This window comes from Castanea sativa, chromosome 12 (genome assembly GCF_040712315.1).
Source record: "Castanea sativa cultivar Marrone di Chiusa Pesio chromosome 12, ASM4071231v1".
Lineage (NCBI taxonomy): Eukaryota > Viridiplantae > Streptophyta > Magnoliopsida > Fagales > Fagaceae > Castanea > Castanea sativa.
The window spans coordinates 4,291,978-4,313,788 of NC_134024.1; the positions used below are offsets into that span (position 1 = coordinate 4,291,978).

Genomic DNA, 21,811 nt, shown 5'->3' on the forward strand with positions numbered 1-21,811 from the left:
TTTTATTAAAGCGAAAAAAATGGCCCCAATAGTAATATTGTTTATACCCCTATCAATGATTTGTAAAAACAGGAAACTGGCGCGGATTAGATCCACCCAAATCGGGTTGTAATGCCAAAATTAAGAGAGTGGTCCAAATACATACTTTCACCTGAGAATTCTTTGACTCGAAAAAATAAAATAAAAAAATAAGTTGGAAAATAAATAGAGATAGAGAACGAGTTATTTAAATAAGGGGTCGGGGAATATGGTGGGAAATTGAAATGACTTTCTCGGATCCTGTGACAGACATTTGGCACTGTTGGACATATTTTTATCAATTTGATAGCCTAAGATCAAGGAAACCAGGAATGATGAAAAGTAGATGCAAAAGAAAAGGAAAAAAAGAATTCCAAGAAAAAACCCAAAAGTATATTGGCTATCAGACAAAGGTAGTATAATACAGTAGATGAAGTGAGAGAAACAAGGGAAAAAGAAAGAAAAAGAGAGTTATGGATAGAGATAGAGATAGAGATAGAAATAGAAATAGAAATAGAAATAGAAATAGAAATAGGAAAATAGTCCTATTCTTAACAGTATAGGTATAATGCAAATAACATAAAAAAGAGAGACAAAGACACTCCTATATTTTAGAAGTACAGGGATATTTGAAGTCTAAGAAACAAGTACTACTACAACTACAACAAGTGGTAGTAGTTACACACTCTCTCTCTCTCTCTCTCTTTTTCTTCATGGCCACCACCAACAAAATCCACTGAAGCAAAAAACATAATCATCATCATGAAACACCCTCTGCACCCAGCACTCCAAAAAAGAGCTTCTCTTTCTCATCAAAACCTCACTTCCCTTAAATCTACCACTCTCAACACAGCTCACTTCTCAACCCCAACCCCAACACCAACACCACCACCACCACCACCACAACCATGAAAGTCCCACTCTTTATTTTCTCTCTAACATTCATCACATTAACACTCACTTCCCTATCACTCTCCGCCCCATCATCTCCGCCGCCACCGCCACCTCCCCAACTCGTCTCTCTCCTCTCTCTAAAATCCAACCTCACAGACCCACTCAACACGTTCCAAGATTGGAACCCAACCACCAATCTCCAAGACCCAATTTGGTGCACCTGGTCTGGAGTCAAATGCCACCCCAACTCGCCGCAGATCAACACGCTCGACCTCTCTCACCGAAACCTTTCCGGTACAATCCCACCCGAAATCCGATACTTGACAACCTTAACCCGCTTGAACATCAGCCGAAACAACCTCGACGGACCATTCCCAGAATCCATTTTCGAACTCCGCAACCTCAGATTCCTCGACATCAGCCACAACAACTTCAACTCCACCTTCCCATTTGGAATCTCAAAGCTAACTTTCCTACGTGGCTTCAACGCTTATAGTAACAGCTTCACAGGTCCACTCCCAGAAGACATAACAGACCTTAAATTCCTCGAAGAACTTAACCTCGGCGGAAGCTACTTCCAAGGTACAATCCCAGAAAGCTACGGCAACTTTCCGAGGTTGAAGGTTTTGTATTTAGCTGGGAATTTTTTGAACGGTACGATACCGTTTCAATTGGGCACTTTGACTCAGCTTCAACGCTTGGAAATCGGGTACAACCAGTTATCGGGTCCATTGCCTATAGAAATCGCGCAGCTATTCAATCTCACGTACTTGGACATTTCTACTGGTAACGTATCGGGCACTCTTGCACCCGAAATCGGAAACTTAACCAAGCTGGAAGGGTTGTTGCTGTTCAAGAATCAGATTTCGGGCGAAATACCGGAAAGTTTCGGGAATTTGAAGGCTTTGAAGGCTTTGGACTTGTCCGATAACCGAATTTCGGGGCCGATTCCTTCCGAGTTAGCGAATTTGAAGGAACTTACCCAGTTGGGCTTGATGAATAACTTTCTTATCGGCGAAATACCGGAAAAAATCGGGGATTTACCGAACCTCGAAATGTTCAAACTATGGAACAACTCGCTAAACGGCACTTTGCCTCAGAGGTTGGGGTCAAACGGCAAGTTACAGTGGATGGACGTGTCGTCGAACTCGATCACCGGTCCGATACCCCCAAATCTCTGTCTCGGAAACAAGCTCTTCAAGCTCATTCTCTTCGAGAACCGGCTTATCGGCGAGTTACCGAAATCGTTAACCGCTTGTACTTCTTTAATTCGGTTTCGGATCCAAAATAACCGGCTCAACGGTTCAATTCCTCACGGTTTCGGATCCTCGCCGAACGTAACGTTCATGGACTTGAGCAATAACAACTTTTCGGGTCCGATTCCTGAAGATCTCGGCAATGCAGTGAAGTTGCAGTATTTGAACATCTCGGAGAACCAATTCGACGCCATTTTGCCCGATAATCTGTGGAACGCGACGAATTTGAATATCTTTTCGGCCGGTTCGGCGAAACTTATCGGAAAAATACCGGACTTTTTGAGTGGTTGTCCGAGTCTGTACAAGCTTGAGCTACAAGGCAATTATCTCAACGGTTCGATTCCTTGGGATATCGGACACTGCGAAAAGCTCATTTCTTTGAATCTCAGCCGAAATTCACTGACTGGGATTATTCCATGGGAGATCTCCACCATTCCTTCTATCACTGATGTTGATCTCTCTCACAATTATCTCACTGGCACCATTCCTTCAAATTTCGGTAATTGCCTCATACTAAAATCTCTAATCTTTGTTTTATTTTGAATTATGTTAAACAGTTAAGACGCAACATTTTTTTGAACTGAAATCGTGAGTTGAAACATAGTTTTAGTTTATCATGTTTTGACTCATAATTTCGGTTCAAAAAATGGAATGTATAAAAAGGTGTATATAATAGACTGTCTTATCTTGTTAATTAAATGCACATTTTTTTTGAACTGAAATCATGAGTTAAAACATGATTTTAGCTAATTAGGAACTGAACCATTGAAAATGCATACACAAAATCACAATAAACACACCACCATGCATTGTAATATTAAATATTAACCAATTTGAGAAAAAAGAAAGAAAAACAAAGGTCAAATATCAACAACAAAAATAAACAAAAGAAACCGAAAGTGTCCAACAATTGATCTTCATGATTTTGGATTATCCATATTTTTCAAATGCTAAGATTTTTTTTTCTAATAATAACTTTTTTTTGTCTTAATTGTAATTAACAGGTAATGCATCCACGTTGGAGAGCTTTAATGTTGCATACAATTTGCTAACTGGACCAATTCCTACGACTGGTACAATATTCCCGAACCTCCATCCGTCGTCGTTTTCAGGCAATGAAGGACTCTGCGGTGGAATATTAGCGAAGCCCTGTGCAACTGACACATATGCAAATGGTGACGTGGAGGCAAATAATAAGCAACAGCCAAAACGCACAGCAGGAGCAATCGTGTGGATCATAGCATTGGCGTTTGGAATAGGCTTATTTGTGTTAGCAGCTGGGACCCGTTGTTTCCATGCGAATTACAGCCGTCGATTTAGCAATGGGAGCAACAACGACCGTGAGATTGTCGGACCGTGGAGATTGACTGCATTTCAGAGGCTGAATTTCACGGCTGATGATGTGTTGGAGTGTTTGGATGCAACTGATAAGATACTCGGGATGGGGTCCACTGGAACCGTTTACAAGGCTGAGATGCCAGGTGGCGAGATCATAGCCGTGAAGAAGTTGTGGGGCAAACACAAGGTTGAAAATGTGAGAAAAAGGAGAGGTGTGCTGGCTGAGGTGGATGTGTTGGGGAACGTGAGGCATAGAAACATAGTGAGATTGTTAGGGTGTTGTAGCAATAGGGAGTGTACCATGTTGCTCTATGAGTACATGCCTAATGGAAATTTGGATGATTTGTTGCATGCAAAAAACAAGGGTGAGAATTTGGTGGCTGATTGGGTTACAAGGTACAAGATTGCATTAGGCGTGGCTCAAGGGATTTGTTACCTTCACCATGATTGTGACCCTGTGATCGTGCACCGCGATCTTAAGCCGAGTAATATTTTGTTGGACGGTGAGATGGAAGCCAGGGTGGCGGATTTTGGTGTGGCTAAGTTGATCCAGAGCGATGAGTCCATGTCGGTGATTGCTGGGTCTTATGGATACATTGCACCAGGTGAATTTTTTTGTTAAATTTTAAATACAGCTTAGATTCAATACTGTAATGCACTGAATCTGATACGATTGATACGTACATATGTTCAAAACTTGCCACGTGTCTACTTCTATGTGGTAAAATCTACCTGATTATTTAAAACACGTATCATCATAACAATCCAAATACTACTAATGTTAACACTGTCTTTTCTTTGTTTCTTTTGGTGGATGACGAAAGCTTGCTAGTTGCTATTGTGCGCCAAGAGTGTACGGGATGTTGACTTTTGACTTTTGGTGTACATTAATGAATTAGGGGTTGATAATTCTTAATCACTGTTAGTGTGAATATGTTTTTTTTTAATTTATTTTTTATTCTCTGTGAGGTGGGTTTGTTGTTTTCAGAATGTTTGCTTAGTTCTTTTTGTTGGGTGACGAAATAGCTGGCTAACTGGCATGCACAATAGCATGTCAAAGTGTCAACTCTGTCTATGTCATTCATAGGATTCGATGTTAAAGTATGAGTAAAGATAAGGAGAGTGTTACATCTAGAAGTGAATGTGATAATTAGTGAAATAGAGATAAAGACACAAAGAAAGTAAGTTGTGTCTCCCAACTATTTTTGATTGCACTAGTTCACACACCAAGAAAAAAGAAAAAAAGAAAAACCCAGACTTATATATATATATATATATATATATATATATATATATGTATGTATATATATATATCCAAAGCTCAATTATTTAAAAAAACAAAAATCTTTTTGGTTATTATTGGATTAGACTAGTGCCCATTTCTTGTCTGTCTTTCCTTGTTGTTTAGGCCCTCAAATACTGAACAGAGATGACTCAAGGTCCTCTCCATGTTTTTCTTTTGCTCCATAAAGTCAAAGTTTCTCTACGCTTAATGTAAATCTAACCTTTTTCTTTTAGATGGATTACCCAAATCATGAAGGTTAATAATATACACTTTTTTTTTGGCTGTAACACTTTCGGTTTCTTTTGTTTGTTTTTGGTTTGTTTTTGTTGCTGAATGCTGATACACACCTCCTTTATAGGCCAAGTTAGTCCAAAATGTAATCCAGTGAGTGAGTGACCCTTGTTTTTCTCTATCATATTGTGGTTAATAGCTAATACTACAGTGCATGGTTGTGTGTTTAAGCTTTGGTTAATGCTATTTATTTCTGATAGTGGTGCACAATTTGCATTGGCCTGTAAGCCTCTCATTTTTTTACTATTTCTTTATACAGACGCAGAGATTGAATTTTCTTCTTCTCTGTACTGTTTTCATGGCGCACTATTGCGCGTGGTGTGTGTCTCACTTTTTCTTTTTGTTTTATTTCCACTTTTTCTTTTTCACAAGTCGTTTTTGGAAGGGTTTCCTCATAATTACTATGGCCCACAGAATTTTGTCTAATCTTGACTTGACCCGAATATCGTAGCAAATATTCACAAGTCAAAGTATCAACGTTTTCTTAACACACAAATAATGCATTTGGACGTATTAATACTATAATACTTGGCCGAGTGATACGTTATTATTAGTAATTTTCATATGGCTTTATCATTGACATTAGTTTATTGTCTATTATTCTTAAGTTTTAACTTGTTATCTAAATATTCGTAAAAAATATTGTATTTATAAATTTATTGATTTGGATATAAGCACTTTATAGTTGAGCTTAATTACTAAACTAACAATTTTTTTTTTCTTGCAGAATATGCTTATACACTTCAAGTTGATGAAAAGAGTGATATCTATAGTTATGGAGTGGTATTGATGGAGGTTTTAAGTGGTAAAAGATCAGTGGATGCTGAATTTGGTGATGGGAATAGCATTGTGGATTGGGTGAGGTCTAAGATAAAGACTAAGGAAGGTGTAATTGACATTTTGGACAAAAATGCTGGGGCAGCTTGTTCACCAGTCAGGGAGGAGATGATGCAAATGCTTAGAATTGCATTGCTTTGTACTAGTCGTAACCCCGCGGACCGACCTTCCATGAGGGATGTTGTGTTGATGCTGCAAGAAGCTAAGCCAAAGAGGAAATTGCCTGAGAGGGTGGGCGGTGGCGGTCGGGATAATGTTATTAGTTGTGGTGGTGGTGGTGAAATTCCTATGGCAGAAAAACCAGCGGTTGAATGTTAATATATGACTAATTTTACTTGGTTTTCCTTTTCTTTTTCTCTTTTGTTACTTTTAAAATTGTGGGGGGATTGGTATAGGAGAAGTGATTTTTCTTTATTTTTTTGGCTTTCAATGTTCATGTTTTCTTACTCTACTTGCTACAATATTGTTATAATTATAACTTTCTGTGTGTTCGAGCTTATAATTAATATCAAGGGTGTAAAGACTTTAAGTGATGGTTTCCATGGACTAATGTATGTACCAAATGTAAGAAGATTTAAAGCATTAGAAGCACCATTTGAATAGTAAAAGTAGCAAGTGAAGTACATATATATGTGTGGAGGACTGGCCGTACCCTGCACTAGCTATAGATTGATGTCACTTTACGTTCTTGTACTCTATCCTTGTTACAAAACAATGACAAATTTAAATTTCCTATCAAACTAATATGAGAAAGCGAAAGGGATGAAGAAGAAACAACGAGAGTTTTGAGGAAAATAGCAAAAAGTATTACATATTTTAACATCACTGGATGCTGTGGAGGTCCTAATAATCCTATTTCGATTATTGATAAAAATTAGAGTATGCAAGCCATTGTTCCAATTATTTTTATGGTGGTCATTCATTCCTGATCAATGTGCATGTTTTACTCGTACTTCTAGAAAGTATGTTGCAAAATTAAAGGACAGTCCTTTAAAGTTCCTACAACCCTCTATGGAAAATCAAACAAGTACCCACAGGTAATTTTGTTTATATGACCTAGTCATGTGATTTGTTCAAATGATTTGATGAATTATGCAATTTTAAACACGTGGATGGTCTTATAACTATTACATAATGAGTTAAAGAAAATTCCTCCAATCCAATTTAGTGGTAAACTTTATTTAAAATTAAAAAGAGACATAAAAAAGGCAAAGTGATCATAAAATTAACCCAATTTTTAACAAAGAACTCATTTAACATGAAGAATGGAAGTTGTCTACAAAATATTAAATTTCTTCTTTCTTTCTTTTTTTTTTTGAGAGAGAGTTTCAACTTATGACGTCCGCTTCTGATGATAGCTCTTATCATCAAACCAAGACATTAATCAGTTTTTGGTGTAGGCGGTGATTGAACCCCAGATCTTTTATTTAACCATCAGAGACTTTACCAGTTAAGCTAGCTGAAACCTATTACAAAATATCAAATTTCTATAATACACTTTGCTACATATGTATATAGATCATACATGCTTATTTTCAGTGATCTTGGCCTCTCCTTGACTCCTTTGCAGCTTGGATGAGATGTACTTGTACACTTTCCTCCTTTGCCTGTTAAGAGAGACTCAAAAAACAAAAGTGAGGCTTTTGAAAATAGCATTACAACTATGGTTTAATGGTTATTGGATTTTCTAGAAACAGTTTTGAAAACATTATTAATATCATGGTTGCTACCCCTATGAATTTTAATGTAAATGGGTTGAGCCTTTAAGTGCACAAGGGCTATGCTAATGCCTCTTCAATTAATCTTTTTCTAACTTTTTGAAAGGACAAAATATATATATATTTCAACAAGCTGATAATTACCCCAAAAAAGGTTCAAACAGATATATATGCATGTGATATTTTTACTTTATTTCATTCTCTTTAGAATTTGCCTACAGACAATCCCAAACGCTAATCAAGGTCCTCAAACACTACTAGTGGAACTTGGGGTAATGTCGTAATGATAATATTCTTTTTATGATTAATCGCTAAGTCTCAGTCAAGCTGGGGTCTCTTGTGTCCACATGACCCTTCATCCGGGCCATTGAAGACTATTTGACCCAGGCCCCAATAGGACTTAGCTTTTATTTTTACCAGTGGCCAACGCTCAGGACACGTCTGCAAGTGAATATATAATTATTTTAAAATGTGGTATGATGTATAATTTATTTTTTAATTTTTATTGTAGATAATTGGTTTTTTCTAAAAAATTAATAAATTATAAAAGTATTTACTATCTTTCTATTTTTACAAATACATCATTTTATTATTTTTGGTGTTTTTTATTGACATTATTTTTTTTTTGAAGTGGACTGAAATTGACCAAAATGCTATTATAATGCGACTCAACAGAAGTTTAGGAAAGATAAATGCTACACTTTTGCTTTTACATTATTATTATTATTATTATTATTATTATAACTACTACAACAAAATTTGAATTTATAGTCTCTTTCTTAATGTTATATATATTATTTACCATCATTCTAAAATATCAAAAAATATGTATAACTTGAAGACTAAGGACTGGTGTTTGGACTCTAAAGTATTTGCTTACTCTAAGAGACTTACTTTAAAGTTTAAACTGTAGAATCCTGCATGTTTCTTTTCATCCCAAAAAGAAAAGGAAAAATAAAAAATCTAGATAACTTATTTCATATATTTTTTTCTTAACTTAATAAAATAATAAGTTGTGAGTGTTGGGAAAATAAAAATATTGTCAATAATTGTCTACTGCTTACAAATTGTCACTTAACCCAACAAAAAAGAAAACATTGTAAAATAAATTTTTTTCGTAGAAAATTTAAATTAAAATCCACGTGTTTTTATAATTACTTTATCTATACTACTATTTAAGAAACTTTCCCTGTTTGGACTGGATTTTTTTTGTTCAAAAATACTCTTATAGCTTACGTTTAAGTAGAGGCAAATCTTGAGGGTAACAATTTAAAAATATATCTCTAAGTCTCACTAAAAACATTTCCTACAAAATAGGATCACTCTCCTACTAACTCGCTTCTTTAAACATCTATATGTTCATTGTTGTTTTTTTTTCCTTTAAAAAAAATATCCTCACATTTATCTTCAAATCAATTTTTTTTTTTTTATAAAAGAACATCCTCAAGTATATCAAAAAAAAAAAAAACTATATAGACATATACAGGTTTGATTACAATTTCGACTGCTTTTAACTTCTTTTTAAAAATTAAAAATAAAAACCTAATTAAATAAAAAAAACGCGTTCTATCAAAAAAGTTATCTACCCTGTTTTTTTTTTTTTTAAATTAAAAGGTTAACAACCCACGTTCCTAATTTGAAATAAAATAAAATAAATTCTATCCCACGTTCTATCAAAAAAAGCCTACCGGGCTAATTTTTTTGTTTTTTTTTTCTTTCAAATTTGTGGATAACTACAAGTTTAAAAACTCTTCAATAAAAAAATAATCAAGTAATATACTAATGTTCAAAATGCTAAAATTTCAAATAACCACTCTCCCACAATCACAATTTAGTTATTGATGACTAAATTCTCTAGATAACCCTTAATTTTTACAAAAACATTACTTTAGACAGATAAATCACTTAGGGTATATAAGTAATTTAAATTTAATAATTCAATGATTAAGGAAAAAAAAAAAAAGCTTGCCAATTAATTACTCAATTCCTCACCCTTGGTGGGTTCTAGTTAACTCAGCTGGTAAAGTCTCTAATGGTTGCATAAGAGATCTGGGGTTCAATCCCCGCCTACACCAAAAACTGATTGGTGTCTTGCTCTGATAATAAAGAGCTATTATCGGAAGCGGACGTCATAGGTCGAAACTCTCTAAAAAAAATTCCTCACCCTTGAAAATAGGTCACACAAATCCATTGTATAATTCAAAACCCACTATTATCCATATTGGCAAGTGGCAACCCACGTTTGATATTTTTCATTTTAAAAAAAAAAACAAACAAAAACAAAAACAAACAACCGCACAAACACGTTTAGTTAGTCTCCCACTCCAAAACAAAAACTTCCCTCTAACATAACCTCCTACTACTCTTAACTGGTTATGCTTATTAGTTATCACACTACATCTAAATGTTTCCAACCACCATGAGTCTCTCAAGCAAAAGCCTGTTTCCATAACTATTTCCACATTTTGGTGATTGTGCTACCCAAACCAAAGCAAAACAAAAACCAGCAAATGGAGCAGTTGTTTGTAGTGGAAGCCTTTAACAAGTGTAGCAATAAAAAGTTGTTCAAGAATGGAGGTTGAAACCTATGTGAGTAACGCCCAATTTTCTTGATGAATTCTTTAGCCTTTTTTTTTCTTTTTTTCTTTTTTTTTTGTCTTCAAGGGAGTGTTAATCAAACATTGAAAGTTGTACTATGTTATTAGTAGTTTAGCACCAGTGTCAATTGGATGTAATTTTAGATGTTGAAATCTTTGGTTAAAAATATATCATTATGAACCAAATCATGGGGTCCATACACACACATACATATAATGCACAAATACATACCCCATATATACATGTTCATAGCATCATATAATTTGGGATTGTTACATTTTCTAATCATAAAATTTTTATCCACAAATGCATAACACTAATCACACCCCTAGGTATTTTTTTTCATCACATCTCTAGGTATTTTATGATTGAAAAATATAATAATCCCAAATTATAATGGATGCAAATTTTTAATTTTTTTCAAAAAAAATAGAAGAGTCTCTGAATACGAGCACAAGCACGAGCGCATGCTCAGAGGCTAATCTTTTTGGTGATTATGGCCTTAGGTTACACGTTTCAAATGCCAAAAGCGGAGGGTGGTTGTAGGCTTGTAGTCACTCTAACTATGCATTATTTCCTCATTTGGGCATCCTCATTTGTATGCTTATCAATATTTCAATTGGGCCTGCCTTTTTAAAATTTTAAAATCAATGTGGAACTGGTTTTAGCACTATAGTAACGTTGTTTTCCTCATTTGGGCCTCAATTGTTGTGGATTTTAACTGTCCAGAACCTCAAATTTGATATCAAAGCCTAATCCAAGCTCTTATTCGTTTCTTAGTTCTCTCCTATGCTGCTAAAAAAGAGAGTATACCCATATGTTTGGTGGTTTGTCTAGCATCTCTATGTGGTTGGATCATTTTATATATACAAACAAAAAAAAAACAACAACAACAACAAAACCAAAAAAAAAAAAAGTCTTTATCCAACTCTTGGACAGAGGATGATTTCGGTTCAAATATCCTTTCATATGAATATTAATTATAGTATCTTATAGAGCTGACAAATGAGTTGATTTCATTAAAAACTCATAGGCAATTATTGTTATAAATAAAATAAAAGGTATTTTTATATGTTTTTCTATCTTTTATGAAAACCTATCTACCACAAAAAGAAACTTATTGATACCTTCAATATTGAGGATGGTAAAGAGCAATTATCTTGAAGTAAAAATCATAGATTTCAAATCTAATCGCATCTATACTGAAAAAATTATAATAACAAAAGTAATGCGCATTTCTTATATGTAACTACTCTTATTTAAATGCACATAGAGAGACAAGCACCTTTAAAAGAAAAAAGAAAAAAAGTATTGAAGGTGAAAGATTCTAGGCTTACCAATAATGTAGAAACCAAGGCTATAGCCATCTCCAGTTCCTCCAGAAACTCATCTTCTAGTTCAAATGTGCTTCTGAGCTCTGTAAGAATAAAAAGGACTGTCTCAATCTGCTGAAATATAACCGAAATTTATATTAGTTGACCTGTCCAATATTAAACTTATACTATTGAGGTTTTCAATTTGGATAGGATACCAAATTGAATTCCAGTGGATTCAACTGTTGAATTTATTCAAGAAAATATAGCCCCAAAAGATGAAGAAAGTGGGAGTACTTAATATATTTTGACAGTTACGATCACAAGTGAAAATTGAACCTTTGAAAAGAATTTGGCAATCGATGCTTCAATGCCGTCCAAAACTCCCACGGCTATGCTCAAAGCTTGGTAGATAGACTCCTCATCAGCCTACCATATGATTTGGGAATGGAGAAAAGTGTTAGAACTATAATTAAATGATGAAATTTACTTCTTCTTTTTTCTAATAGTTTAAATTTTTAGAACAAATGAAAATTTAATAGGAAGGGGATTGAGGAAGAAATAAAAATAACATTTCATCAAAAGTCTGCATATATAGAAATATAAAATGCCATGAGATAGAGGCTATTCTCCTGTTCAACTACCATTCAAATTCGAAGGAAACAATTTAAACTGGTTTTGTGGGTAATAATTTATAGTGACACAATCAAGTTCCACATGATAGCTTTTTGTTAATACTTTACTATTCAATCAATAATTTTTTTACTAGATTAATGTTTTAAAAGTTACTTAGTTAAATTACACATTTTTATTAGGTTAGAGTAGAAATTCTATCTTATATAAAAATAAATAAACTCATGTTTTGTTTATAATTTTAAAATAAATAAGTCATTTTTTATATATAATAAGGTAATTTTTGATCTTTGATCTCTTCAAATTTTGTTAAGTGTGAAAGGTACAACAAGAAAATATAATCTAATAATTGATTCATTAAGAAATACATCAGTTAAAAAGTTATTTATTGAGCTTTATAGTATATATATATATAAAGTCAAGAGCACATCTTTTATGCTTATGTCAACCCTCCATTCCCCTAACAAAGATTAGAGATTATTTTATTTTTGGTTAAGAGAATATTATACGGATCCGTTTAGATACCGATTATTTTATTGAAAACTAAAATTACTATAGTAAAATAATTTTTAAATATATAAATAGTGTCGTGGGAGATTTGTGGGTTTCGTGAACAGTATATGGGATTTACTGGTGTGCAATGTCCACAACTTATTTTGCTTGTGTGAACAGTGCACGGATAGAAAAGCAACAAAACACAGCTAAAAAAAAAGGTGCGAAACAGCAGAAACACAAACGCAGAGTAGAATAATTTCTATCCAAGCACACTAGAAGAAAGAAAGTAGGTGGGAGGGAGAGATGAAAAGGAATATATATATATATATATATATATATATATATATATATATTTACACACACACATGACATATGTAGATATTACCAAAAAAAATATTAAAAAAAAAGGTAGTACCTTAGCACCTTCGACTAAAGGAAGCCTGACCGATATTCCTGATAATTTTCTTACCACTCTGCTAACTGATTCTTGATTCTTTTTCTCCAACTTTGCCCATTGATTGAGAAGTAAAATCTGTGGGTTGATAATTTGATGTAATTTGATCTCAAGTTTGAACTTTTGCATTTCAATTCGCTTTTCTAATATGATTTTTCTCATTTTCAAGATTCTAATCCACACAGAAAATATTTTACCCTGAAAAGAATTTTAAAAAAAGACAAGTTAAAAAGACGTGCCATATCCTCAAATAAATTTCTCATTGCAATTTGCAAACTGTATTGAAATTTTGAAAACAACCCAATATCTCTAAAGATGATTCTTCGAATTGAGTTGCTCGTAGGCGTTTGCCTTTTAACTTATGAATCAGCTGGGAAACATTAGAATAGACAACTTCTAGAATCCAAATGATATGAAAAACCATTGCAAATATTGTTACTTTGCAATAAAAGAAACATACAATAACTTGAGTTTATAGAGTTACTGATTCAACCAAGTTAAATTTTGACACTACAAAGTATGGAGCCATTTCATTGTTATCACTAGTGAAGCCACAATATATCATAATATGGTTTACACAAAGATGATTCAAAGAAGGAAATTTTTTAGTTAGCATTGTACGTACTAATAATTTAAGATTTACGTTATAGATTAAATAATGTGTAAAATGTTGTACACATTAATTTATTTAATTTTCAATGTAAGATTTAAATTAATAGTACAATTTAAATCTATAATTACGTTTCAAATAAAATGACCTCTGAAATTTAAAATTTTTTCTTGAAGTCATGGTGTGTTTTTCTTGAGAGACATTTAATTTTAAACCTCCAAAAATCCATAAGTAATATATCATGTAGACGGGTCAAAGGCCTACGAGTACAGAATCTAGGTATGGATTTTACTTTTTACAACTTAGAAACTGTGGAACTTTTACTCTAGAAAGAATATTTGAAAAGAAAGCATTAGTAGTTTTGTACTTCAATTGGCAAATTTCTTAGTGCATGTTTTGAGCCGAACCAACCGTAAAAATTAAAGCTTAATTAAAAAAAATAAAGGAGAGAGAGAGAAGCATTATTCGTGAGTTCTAATCATTTTTCTTTTGTAAATATATGACCATTGACCAAAAACATTCTAAATAATTAAGCTCGAGGCCAGTTCTAATCATTAGGTGATTGAATATATGAATAATAATTATTTAGCTTATTTTTAAACTTATTTTATTTATTTGGTTAGTTAAGTACAATTTTTTTATTTTTTTTATTTTTCTAAATATCAATCTAGTTTACACGGTATAGTTTTAAAGTACTAAAATTAAACCAATAAAAATAAGCTGATGCAAATAGACAGCTTACCTCTGCAACTCTTTTTACACCAGTCATGGCGGCCTCAGCTCTTGCATTCACAAACCTCCACTGCAACAATCTATTATGCATAACCCGAAACCTATGAAACTCTTCCTCTTGTAATCTTGAAACTTTCTTCTGCTTGAAGTACTTCAAAACCCCACTAACACCACCACCACCACCACTTTTAACTCTCTTTCCACCAGACCCTGGTGACTCAGGCCTCATGACCGGACTCCCCAAAGTCCGTCCCGGCGATAAAGCCCACGCAGACGGAGAATTCGTGACTGACCTTGCTCCCTTTGTTGCACCAATGATATTATTAGTGCGTGGACTAGTACTACCTGCACGCTGCAATAACAACTTATTACCTAACCCTTCTTTGTTGTTGTTGTTGTTGTTATTCTCTTGCTGCTGCTTCTTTTGGGTCCTTGAAATGGAGATTGAAGAAGGGTTTATGTTCTCTTCTTTTTTGTTGAACAATATTCTTGATTTTGATGTTGATTTGGGGCGGGATGTGATGATTGGTAGTACTCTTGGGCTTGACTTTGGTGTGCATGAATTACTAATGTTCTGGTGTAGTGTATGTGTGGTGGCTGGAATAGTTGTGGTTGTGGTTGTAGTTGTAGATGTACTTCGGCTTCGTGGAAGGCGAGGCGGAGGCGATGGTGGCAACGTGACTGAGAGGCGGCGGCGAGTTTGAGTGGTTTCCATATTTTTGTGTTTTGTGTTATTGTTTTTTGGTGGTGAGGTTTTGAGGTTAGATTATGTTGGAGATATTGGTAAGAGGGTTTGAAGGAGATATAAAAAGTGGTAATAAGGTCTAAGAAATGTGAAGTTGAGGGCACGTCTTTGAGCAATTAATATATGACTAACATGTCAACACGTACGCCATGCAAAAATAATCCCTAGTCAAGGCCTCCACGAAGGAAAATTCTATACTTCTATGGCTTTGTGTTGTTGAATTTGTGAGCATGGGTGGGTTCTATTCAGTAAAAAAAAAAAAAAGTATGGATGGGTTCTTAGAAACAAAACAAAATAATAAAGAGCATACATAGAAAGCGGAAATTAATTAGCTTGTTTTAACGTATTTAGAAAATGAGTTATTATTAAAAAAAATTTATAAAATTATATAATTTTTTTTTAATGTTTGGTAATGATTTTAAATGAGTTGAAAAATTATCTCCTAATCTCCCATATTTAACTTGAATTGAGATTCAATTATTTTCCTAAAAAATTCTATTAGAAACCAACTACTAAAAAATAAGTTATACTTTTTCGTTGGCTATAAATAATTTTTCTTTAACCAATTTTTTAAATACTACATACTAATATTAAATAATACAGAAAACTATTTTCAAGTAAGATTTTTCATTGAAACAAATGAAGAATGTTAAATTATTTTCAATTCCACAATAGGTTATTTTTTGAAGTTTCGAAGATATTAATGAACTATATTCCTATATATACTAGCTTCATCACACGAGCTTTGCACAGACATTAAGACTTTTTTTTTTAGTATCATAATTTTTCATTCATTATAATTTGGGGTTTACACTTTTTCTCATTAATATTATGCATTTACTTGTGTTTTTATTTTATATAATTTTTTTTTTTAAGAATCTAATTTATAAGTGGATAAAGCAATTTGAAAATCAATAGGAGAATGACCATATTTTTTAGGCAATATTTTAACCAGAGTTAAAGTTGTATTTTTACTAAATTGTCGTTTAGTTTTGTCTCTACTTAAACATATGGGTGTAGAGGCATTTTTGAACAAAAAAAAATGAAGATCCCAAATAGGGAAAGTCTTTGTGTGTGTGTATATATATATATAATTTTATTTACATATATTATTTATTATATTCTTTTTAATATATATTCTATTATCATCTCTCATCACACTCACTTCTTTTACTTTCTCAACATTATCATTGCCAGCACTCTTGTTTTTTTCCCCTCCGACCCATCTCTCTATCATCAATGTTAGAGTCACCTATTTGAGAATGACAATATGTCTCCACCCAATCCTATTCCCATCTCATACAGTTTTTCTCATCTTATTAACTTTAATAAGGGACGGGACACCATGATCTAGCCTCACCTTTCCTTGTTGCCATATATATCCTTAATTTTTTGTAAAAGGTTATAAGTAGACACAAATATTTAAAGATTAATACGATATCTTTTTATGGTTTGCCATTTTAGTATATGTTAATTAAGTTTTATTTGGACGAATGGATCGGTCCTTTTTCAGCCAAATTAAGGGACAAAAATGAAACAACAGCTGACTAAACTCTAAAGGAAGTTCATGAACTAAAAGTGGCAAACGCAATTCTTTTTTCCTTTTTTTTTTTTTGGTGTTTTGCGGAGGGTTAGGTGGGACAAACAAACAAGATTTTTTTTTTAATGTAAATTTAATCCTATACAATCATAAATGAGGCTCAACAACTCTAAATTGTTATTTTATCACATCTGGGTGTTAGGATTAATTTTTTACTAAAAACTTATTTGTTGAAGATTGATAAAAGTATAGTTGTGTATAAAAAATTATTTAAAAAACTGTATAACGTTTTGGGAATAGAGCCATGAGTACTGTTTTGGGAATAGCTGCTTCCTCATTTGGAGCCATTCCAAGAAGTACCATCACCATCATGGCCAAATCATCACACTCTCTTTAAAGCAAGATCTGTCATGCTGATACTCTTCACCTTGATCATTATTTCTAGCTTCAATAGTGAGGGTTTGGTTATGAGATATACTTATAACAAATCAATGAACACAGAAAGAGATGAAGCTTCAATTTTACAAATTCAAGATCCTATGGGCAATAGAAAATGGACTATGATTTGGATCCACCATATGTATGTCCTTAATTTTTTGACTAGGAAAATTGAATTATTTTATAATTTTTTTTATACATATATAATATGATTAAACGTGTGACGTTTGCTCTATAATTATTGTTTTTTACCATCAAGTCAGGATATAGTAATTGATTTTGGGTGTAGCTAAGATTCAAACGTAGTCCCTTATTCAAAGATACCAAAATTTACCAACTGGTCCAACTCACTAATTTAAATACTTTTGACAACTCAATTTAATCGATTCATTCTACACTCATCAAAGAATAGAAGACATATGAGTATGTATAAGTTGAATAGAAAGCTTGTGTCAAAATGAAATTCGAAGCCTAAACAAAAGATAGTAATAATTGAGACCACGCTAATTTTTTTGGCACTTTAATCAGTTTAAGCAGCGTTTGGATAGTGTTTCAATTTTTGCATTTGTGTTTTTAGCTTCTTTTCTTTTTTTTTTTACTGAGAAGCCCTCCATCACGTTTGTCAGTGGGTCCCGTGCACTATGCACGTGACCCACTACCACTTTGAACGTTCACACATTTCACTGGAATGACACTGTTTGTGGATCTAGTGCACTGTTCACAAGACCTACACATCTTTTTCACCTAACTATAATTAAAAATGGGTCCCACAACACAATTCATATATTTAAAATTCATTTTGCTATAGTGTTTCCATTTTTTAATTTTCAGTTTTCAGCAAAATAAGCGGTATCCAAACGCACCCTTAATGTCAAATAATGCCAAAATGATTTTTTTTCTAATAAAAGTTTTGTAACTCACTTAGTTAACAATTAGCATATTTCTAATAGAGATATCTGAGTTTAAATCATTCCTTTAAAATTGCATGGTAATATGAATATGTTGAAAGATTTTGTTATATAAAAGTCGACTTTATTTTCTTTAAGACCTTCTCTCCATGTATGTGTTAATACTTAATATATATTCTCAACAAAAAAAAAAATTTGACTTCATTTTACGAACTAACTTATAAATTCCTACTTATGAGGGATTTTGTGATTTGGAAAATTAGTCTCCGTCCACCGGTTAATAAGAAGACAGTATGTCAACGAAATCCCTTTTATTATTAGTTTGTGTTCTTTACTTCTTTTCCATTTCTTTTACTTCATGGAATACAATATATAGAATATAATCATATACAATATACATCCGAAATACTATTACTAAAGCCCATTAAATTTATTATTATTAGGTTAGATTAAAACAATTTGGCATTATCTTAAACACGCCTAGCTAGTTGCTCACGCATGAGCACTTAAGTCTGTGGCAAGGTCCATGCTTTACCATGTGGGGGCATGCCATGTCATTTTCTTCTGAAATTATATATATAACACTTTTAAATCTGTTACATAAATTTTCTCCAAAAAATAAAATTTGTTACGTAAGTAGTAACCAAAGTTTCATAAAAATGCAAGAAATACTTCACCAAAATTATATAGTGGTTTGGTCAAAAGTTTTATAGCTCAGTGGTGTTATATGTTCTCTTTTATTAGGAGAACTACGGTTCAAATCTCTCTTTTTAGTTGTTGTAAGTAAATATGACTAGTTGTCTTGAAAGTAAAAGGTTGGTAGCTAAGATTGAAACGAATTTTTCTCATGGATAAGGATGCACAATGATAAAGATAGTGGCCCAAACCCTCCCACCTATGTACACCATATCACCTTTGAAGTTCTTGCAAAGGTATGTAACAGCCTTGACTGTCTCACTAGGGGTTTTGATAAAAGGATATTTTTCCATAAAATGTTTTGTAATTGTGCGCATTTAAAATTAAAACCAAAAGTCTTGTAGCTTAATTAATATTCATTGAGGTTCAATAGAAATGTCTAGAGTTCAAATTAAATTCTTCCTTGACTATTGAATTATCAACAAAAAAAAAATCAAATAGAGGAAGGAAGAGTACGAGAATGAGAGAAGCAAGACATGGCATACTGGAAAATCACATAAATGTTGGGAAATGTATGAAGAAGGGAGTGCAGGAAAGCCTGAGTAAAGAGAGGGAGGGTTGAGCATTTAGCATGGAAAACGTAGTAGAAACTTAAACAATCAAAAGAAAAGCTTTGTGAAAAAATGAATCGCAGTAGGTTATAGAAAGAGGACGGATTCTAGATTATTTTTTGAACAGCTTAGAAAACTATTTTTATTGTGGGTTATGGGATAATGTTGCAGCAATAAAAAAGATAAATATCATATATATATATATATATATATATATATATATATATATATATAGGTAATATGAATAAGGAAAAGATTTAAGAAAAGAATGAAAAGTTGTGCTAATTGGTCTATTCGAGCCTAAAATTAGAGCTATTCTGATCTAACTATCAATATCATCCAAAAAAAATCAATGTCAAGAGGATTGGCCAAACATATCATAATAGGGGTTTTTTTTTCTCTCTCTCTCTCTCTATCTCTCTCTATAAGATTTGCATATTAGGTTTTTTCTTTTGCTCACATATAATTTGAAAATTTACATATATTGATCAAGTAAATAATTTTGGTAAAAGAAATTAGTTAGAAAACTGAAATCTACCAATGTAAATCAAAGTATTAAAAGGAAGAAAAAGAAAAGAAAAATTAAATTAAAGAGAACCCCATCCCCATCCACTCTAATGAATTATGATGATGACTAATTTATGATTTCCTCCCATTCCATAAGACCATACTTTCTATAGTCATGGTTGGGATTACAGGATCATTAATGTAAGACAATTAAAATATAGTAATTGAAAACAAATGGTCAAATACTGAAAAAAGTAATTAATTGAAACATAACGTCAAAGTTCTTCAGAAATAGATGTTACGGTTCTTATAAGAAAAACTGAAATGGAAATATAGCCATATCGTTTACTAAAATTAGGGAGAATTTGCTGGGATTAAGAAACTAAATTAGTGAGCATTTGCAGGAAAATGTGCAATTCAAGAGGAAACAAGATCAAATGGTATGACACAAGTTAGCCAATCTTTATATCCCACAAAATGTTATGACTGGTAGGAGAGGTGACAAAGGTCATTAATGAAAACCATGGGTAACAGGTGGTTTGGAAGTACAAAATTAGTGATTCTTGAAAACGGTAGGAAATCATCCATAGGGCTCAAAGTCTCCTTTGTGAAAGGTTGGAGTCACATGAGGACTTGGATACTAGTTATATACTTATCTTATATGAAATTATTCTGTATATTTAATGTATTACACATTTATCTCACTTAAAGGTAGATTTTGTGTACAAGTTTCATACATTGAATCCAAATTTATGTAAAAAGGAAGTGTAGTAGATAGGGTATAGAATATATATATATATATATTATACAAAATAGAAATTCTACTTTAACCTAATTTAAGTGTATATGTGTGTGAAGTTTATTTTTGAAAACTTAAACTCTGACCTTTACCCTAACACTTCACGAGTATTTATACTTGTGGAGTGATTATCATACTAAGGGTATAGAAAATAATTTCTTATACTTGATTAGATTTATGCTTCTCCTAAACATTTATTATAGAATAATGTTTAAAAAGCATTAAGAAAATGTCTAAATTGGCTATGAGCTAATTAGCAAGAAATTATATGGTCCTCATAGTGGACCACATCATTTGTTCACTATTCCAGTAAAAAACTCTCATCTATTTAAAATTGCTGAGTCAATATTCAATTTTTATTTAAAGCTCCACAATTTTAAACAAGTGGGAGTCTTTTACAATGGGTCGTGTTTAATGCCTTATTTAATAAAACAATTTAAAACGTGAAAAGCACTTTGGATCCATGTTTTTTTTTTTTTTTTTTATAAGAACACTTTGGATCCATGTTAAATACTGACACAGATTGATCAAGTATAAAAACAAAATATTGTATTCTCAAAAAACCAAAAACAAAAAAGTAAAACATTATTGTAATATTTCAAGAGATACATATAATAGGAACCATCTGCTAGACATTAAAAAGGGTAACAATTGAAAGGGATGTAAATCAATTTAGCCCAAAATCAATGTCAAAAATTTAGAAAGCCTAATACTCTAGTTGTTGAATAGGATTGTTTTCAAAATATTAGTGTATCAAATGCACTTATGCACACGAATTAAAGGGTGGCTTAGCAATTAGCATATCAAAAAAAGGAAAAAAAGAAGTGTGGGGTTTTGCTTTTTTCTAATATTCTCCCAAGTCTGTCTCTTTCACTTCCATAATTGAAGCAAATAAATAACATAAAAATTAAAGAGTAAGATCAATGGGTAGGAGTGGGTTTGATGGGCTTGGTTAGATTGAAATCCTTCAATTGTGATTTGTGACAAGACAATATGTGATTGGTCCACAAGTCATGATTGATTGTGGCTGCACTATATAGCATCAAATTCAGAGGATAAAAGAGATAAGAAGGAAAACTAGGAAAGCATATAGAGCTTCGACCTCTTGACTTCTTCATCACCAAGACCCAACTGTACAAAACTATAAAGGGTGTG

At 32.7% G+C, this 21,811-nt stretch overlaps 2 protein-coding genes across 2 annotated transcripts; one reads left to right on the forward strand and one right to left on the reverse strand.

Moving 5' to 3' along the window:
• The first annotated feature begins 788 nt into the window (after positions 1–788).
• On the forward strand, positions 789–6,457 carry LOC142619667 (uncharacterized). The gene is made up of 3 exons (XM_075792873.1): positions 789–2,667; positions 3,173–4,111; positions 5,810–6,457. The coding sequence occupies exons 1-3, from the start codon at positions 927–929 to the stop codon at positions 6,235–6,237; spliced, it is 3,108 nt and encodes a 1,035-aa protein (XP_075648988.1). The 5' UTR covers positions 789–926; the 3' UTR covers positions 6,238–6,457.
• Positions 6,458–7,265: 808 nt separating this feature from the next.
• On the reverse strand, positions 7,266–15,187 carry LOC142618933 (QWRF motif-containing protein 7). The gene is made up of 5 exons (XM_075791988.1): positions 14,483–15,187; positions 13,092–13,328; positions 11,888–11,977; positions 11,573–11,683; positions 7,266–7,526 (listed from the first exon to the last, which is right to left on the reverse strand). Exons 1-5 carry the CDS (start codon positions 15,185–15,187, stop codon positions 7,455–7,457), a joined length of 1,215 nt encoding a protein of 404 aa, XP_075648103.1. The 3' UTR covers positions 7,266–7,454.
• Between the last annotated feature and the right edge of the window lie 6,624 nt (positions 15,188–21,811).

Coding starts and splice junctions, on each gene's coding strand:
- LOC142619667 (XM_075792873.1), top strand. CDS start 927: ATGAAAGTCCCACTCTTTATTTTCTCTCTAACATTCATCACATTAACA. Junction 2,668..3,172: donor CACCATTCCTTCAAATTTCG/GTAATTGCCTCA, acceptor TGTAATTAACAG/GTAATGCATCCACGTTGGAG. Junction 4,112..5,809: donor TTATGGATACATTGCACCAG/GTGAATTTTTTT, acceptor TTTTTCTTGCAG/AATATGCTTATACACTTCAA.
- LOC142618933 (XM_075791988.1), bottom strand. CDS start 15,187: ATGGAAACCACTCAAACTCGCCGCCGCCTCTCAGTCACGTTGCCACCA. Junction 13,329..14,482: donor GTGTAAAAAGAGTTGCAGAG/GTAAGCTGTCTA, acceptor AATTCTTTTCAG/GGTAAAATATTTTCTGTGTG. Junction 11,978..13,091: donor CTTTAGTCGAAGGTGCTAAG/GTACTACCTTTT, acceptor ATCATATGGTAG/GCTGATGAGGAGTCTATCTA.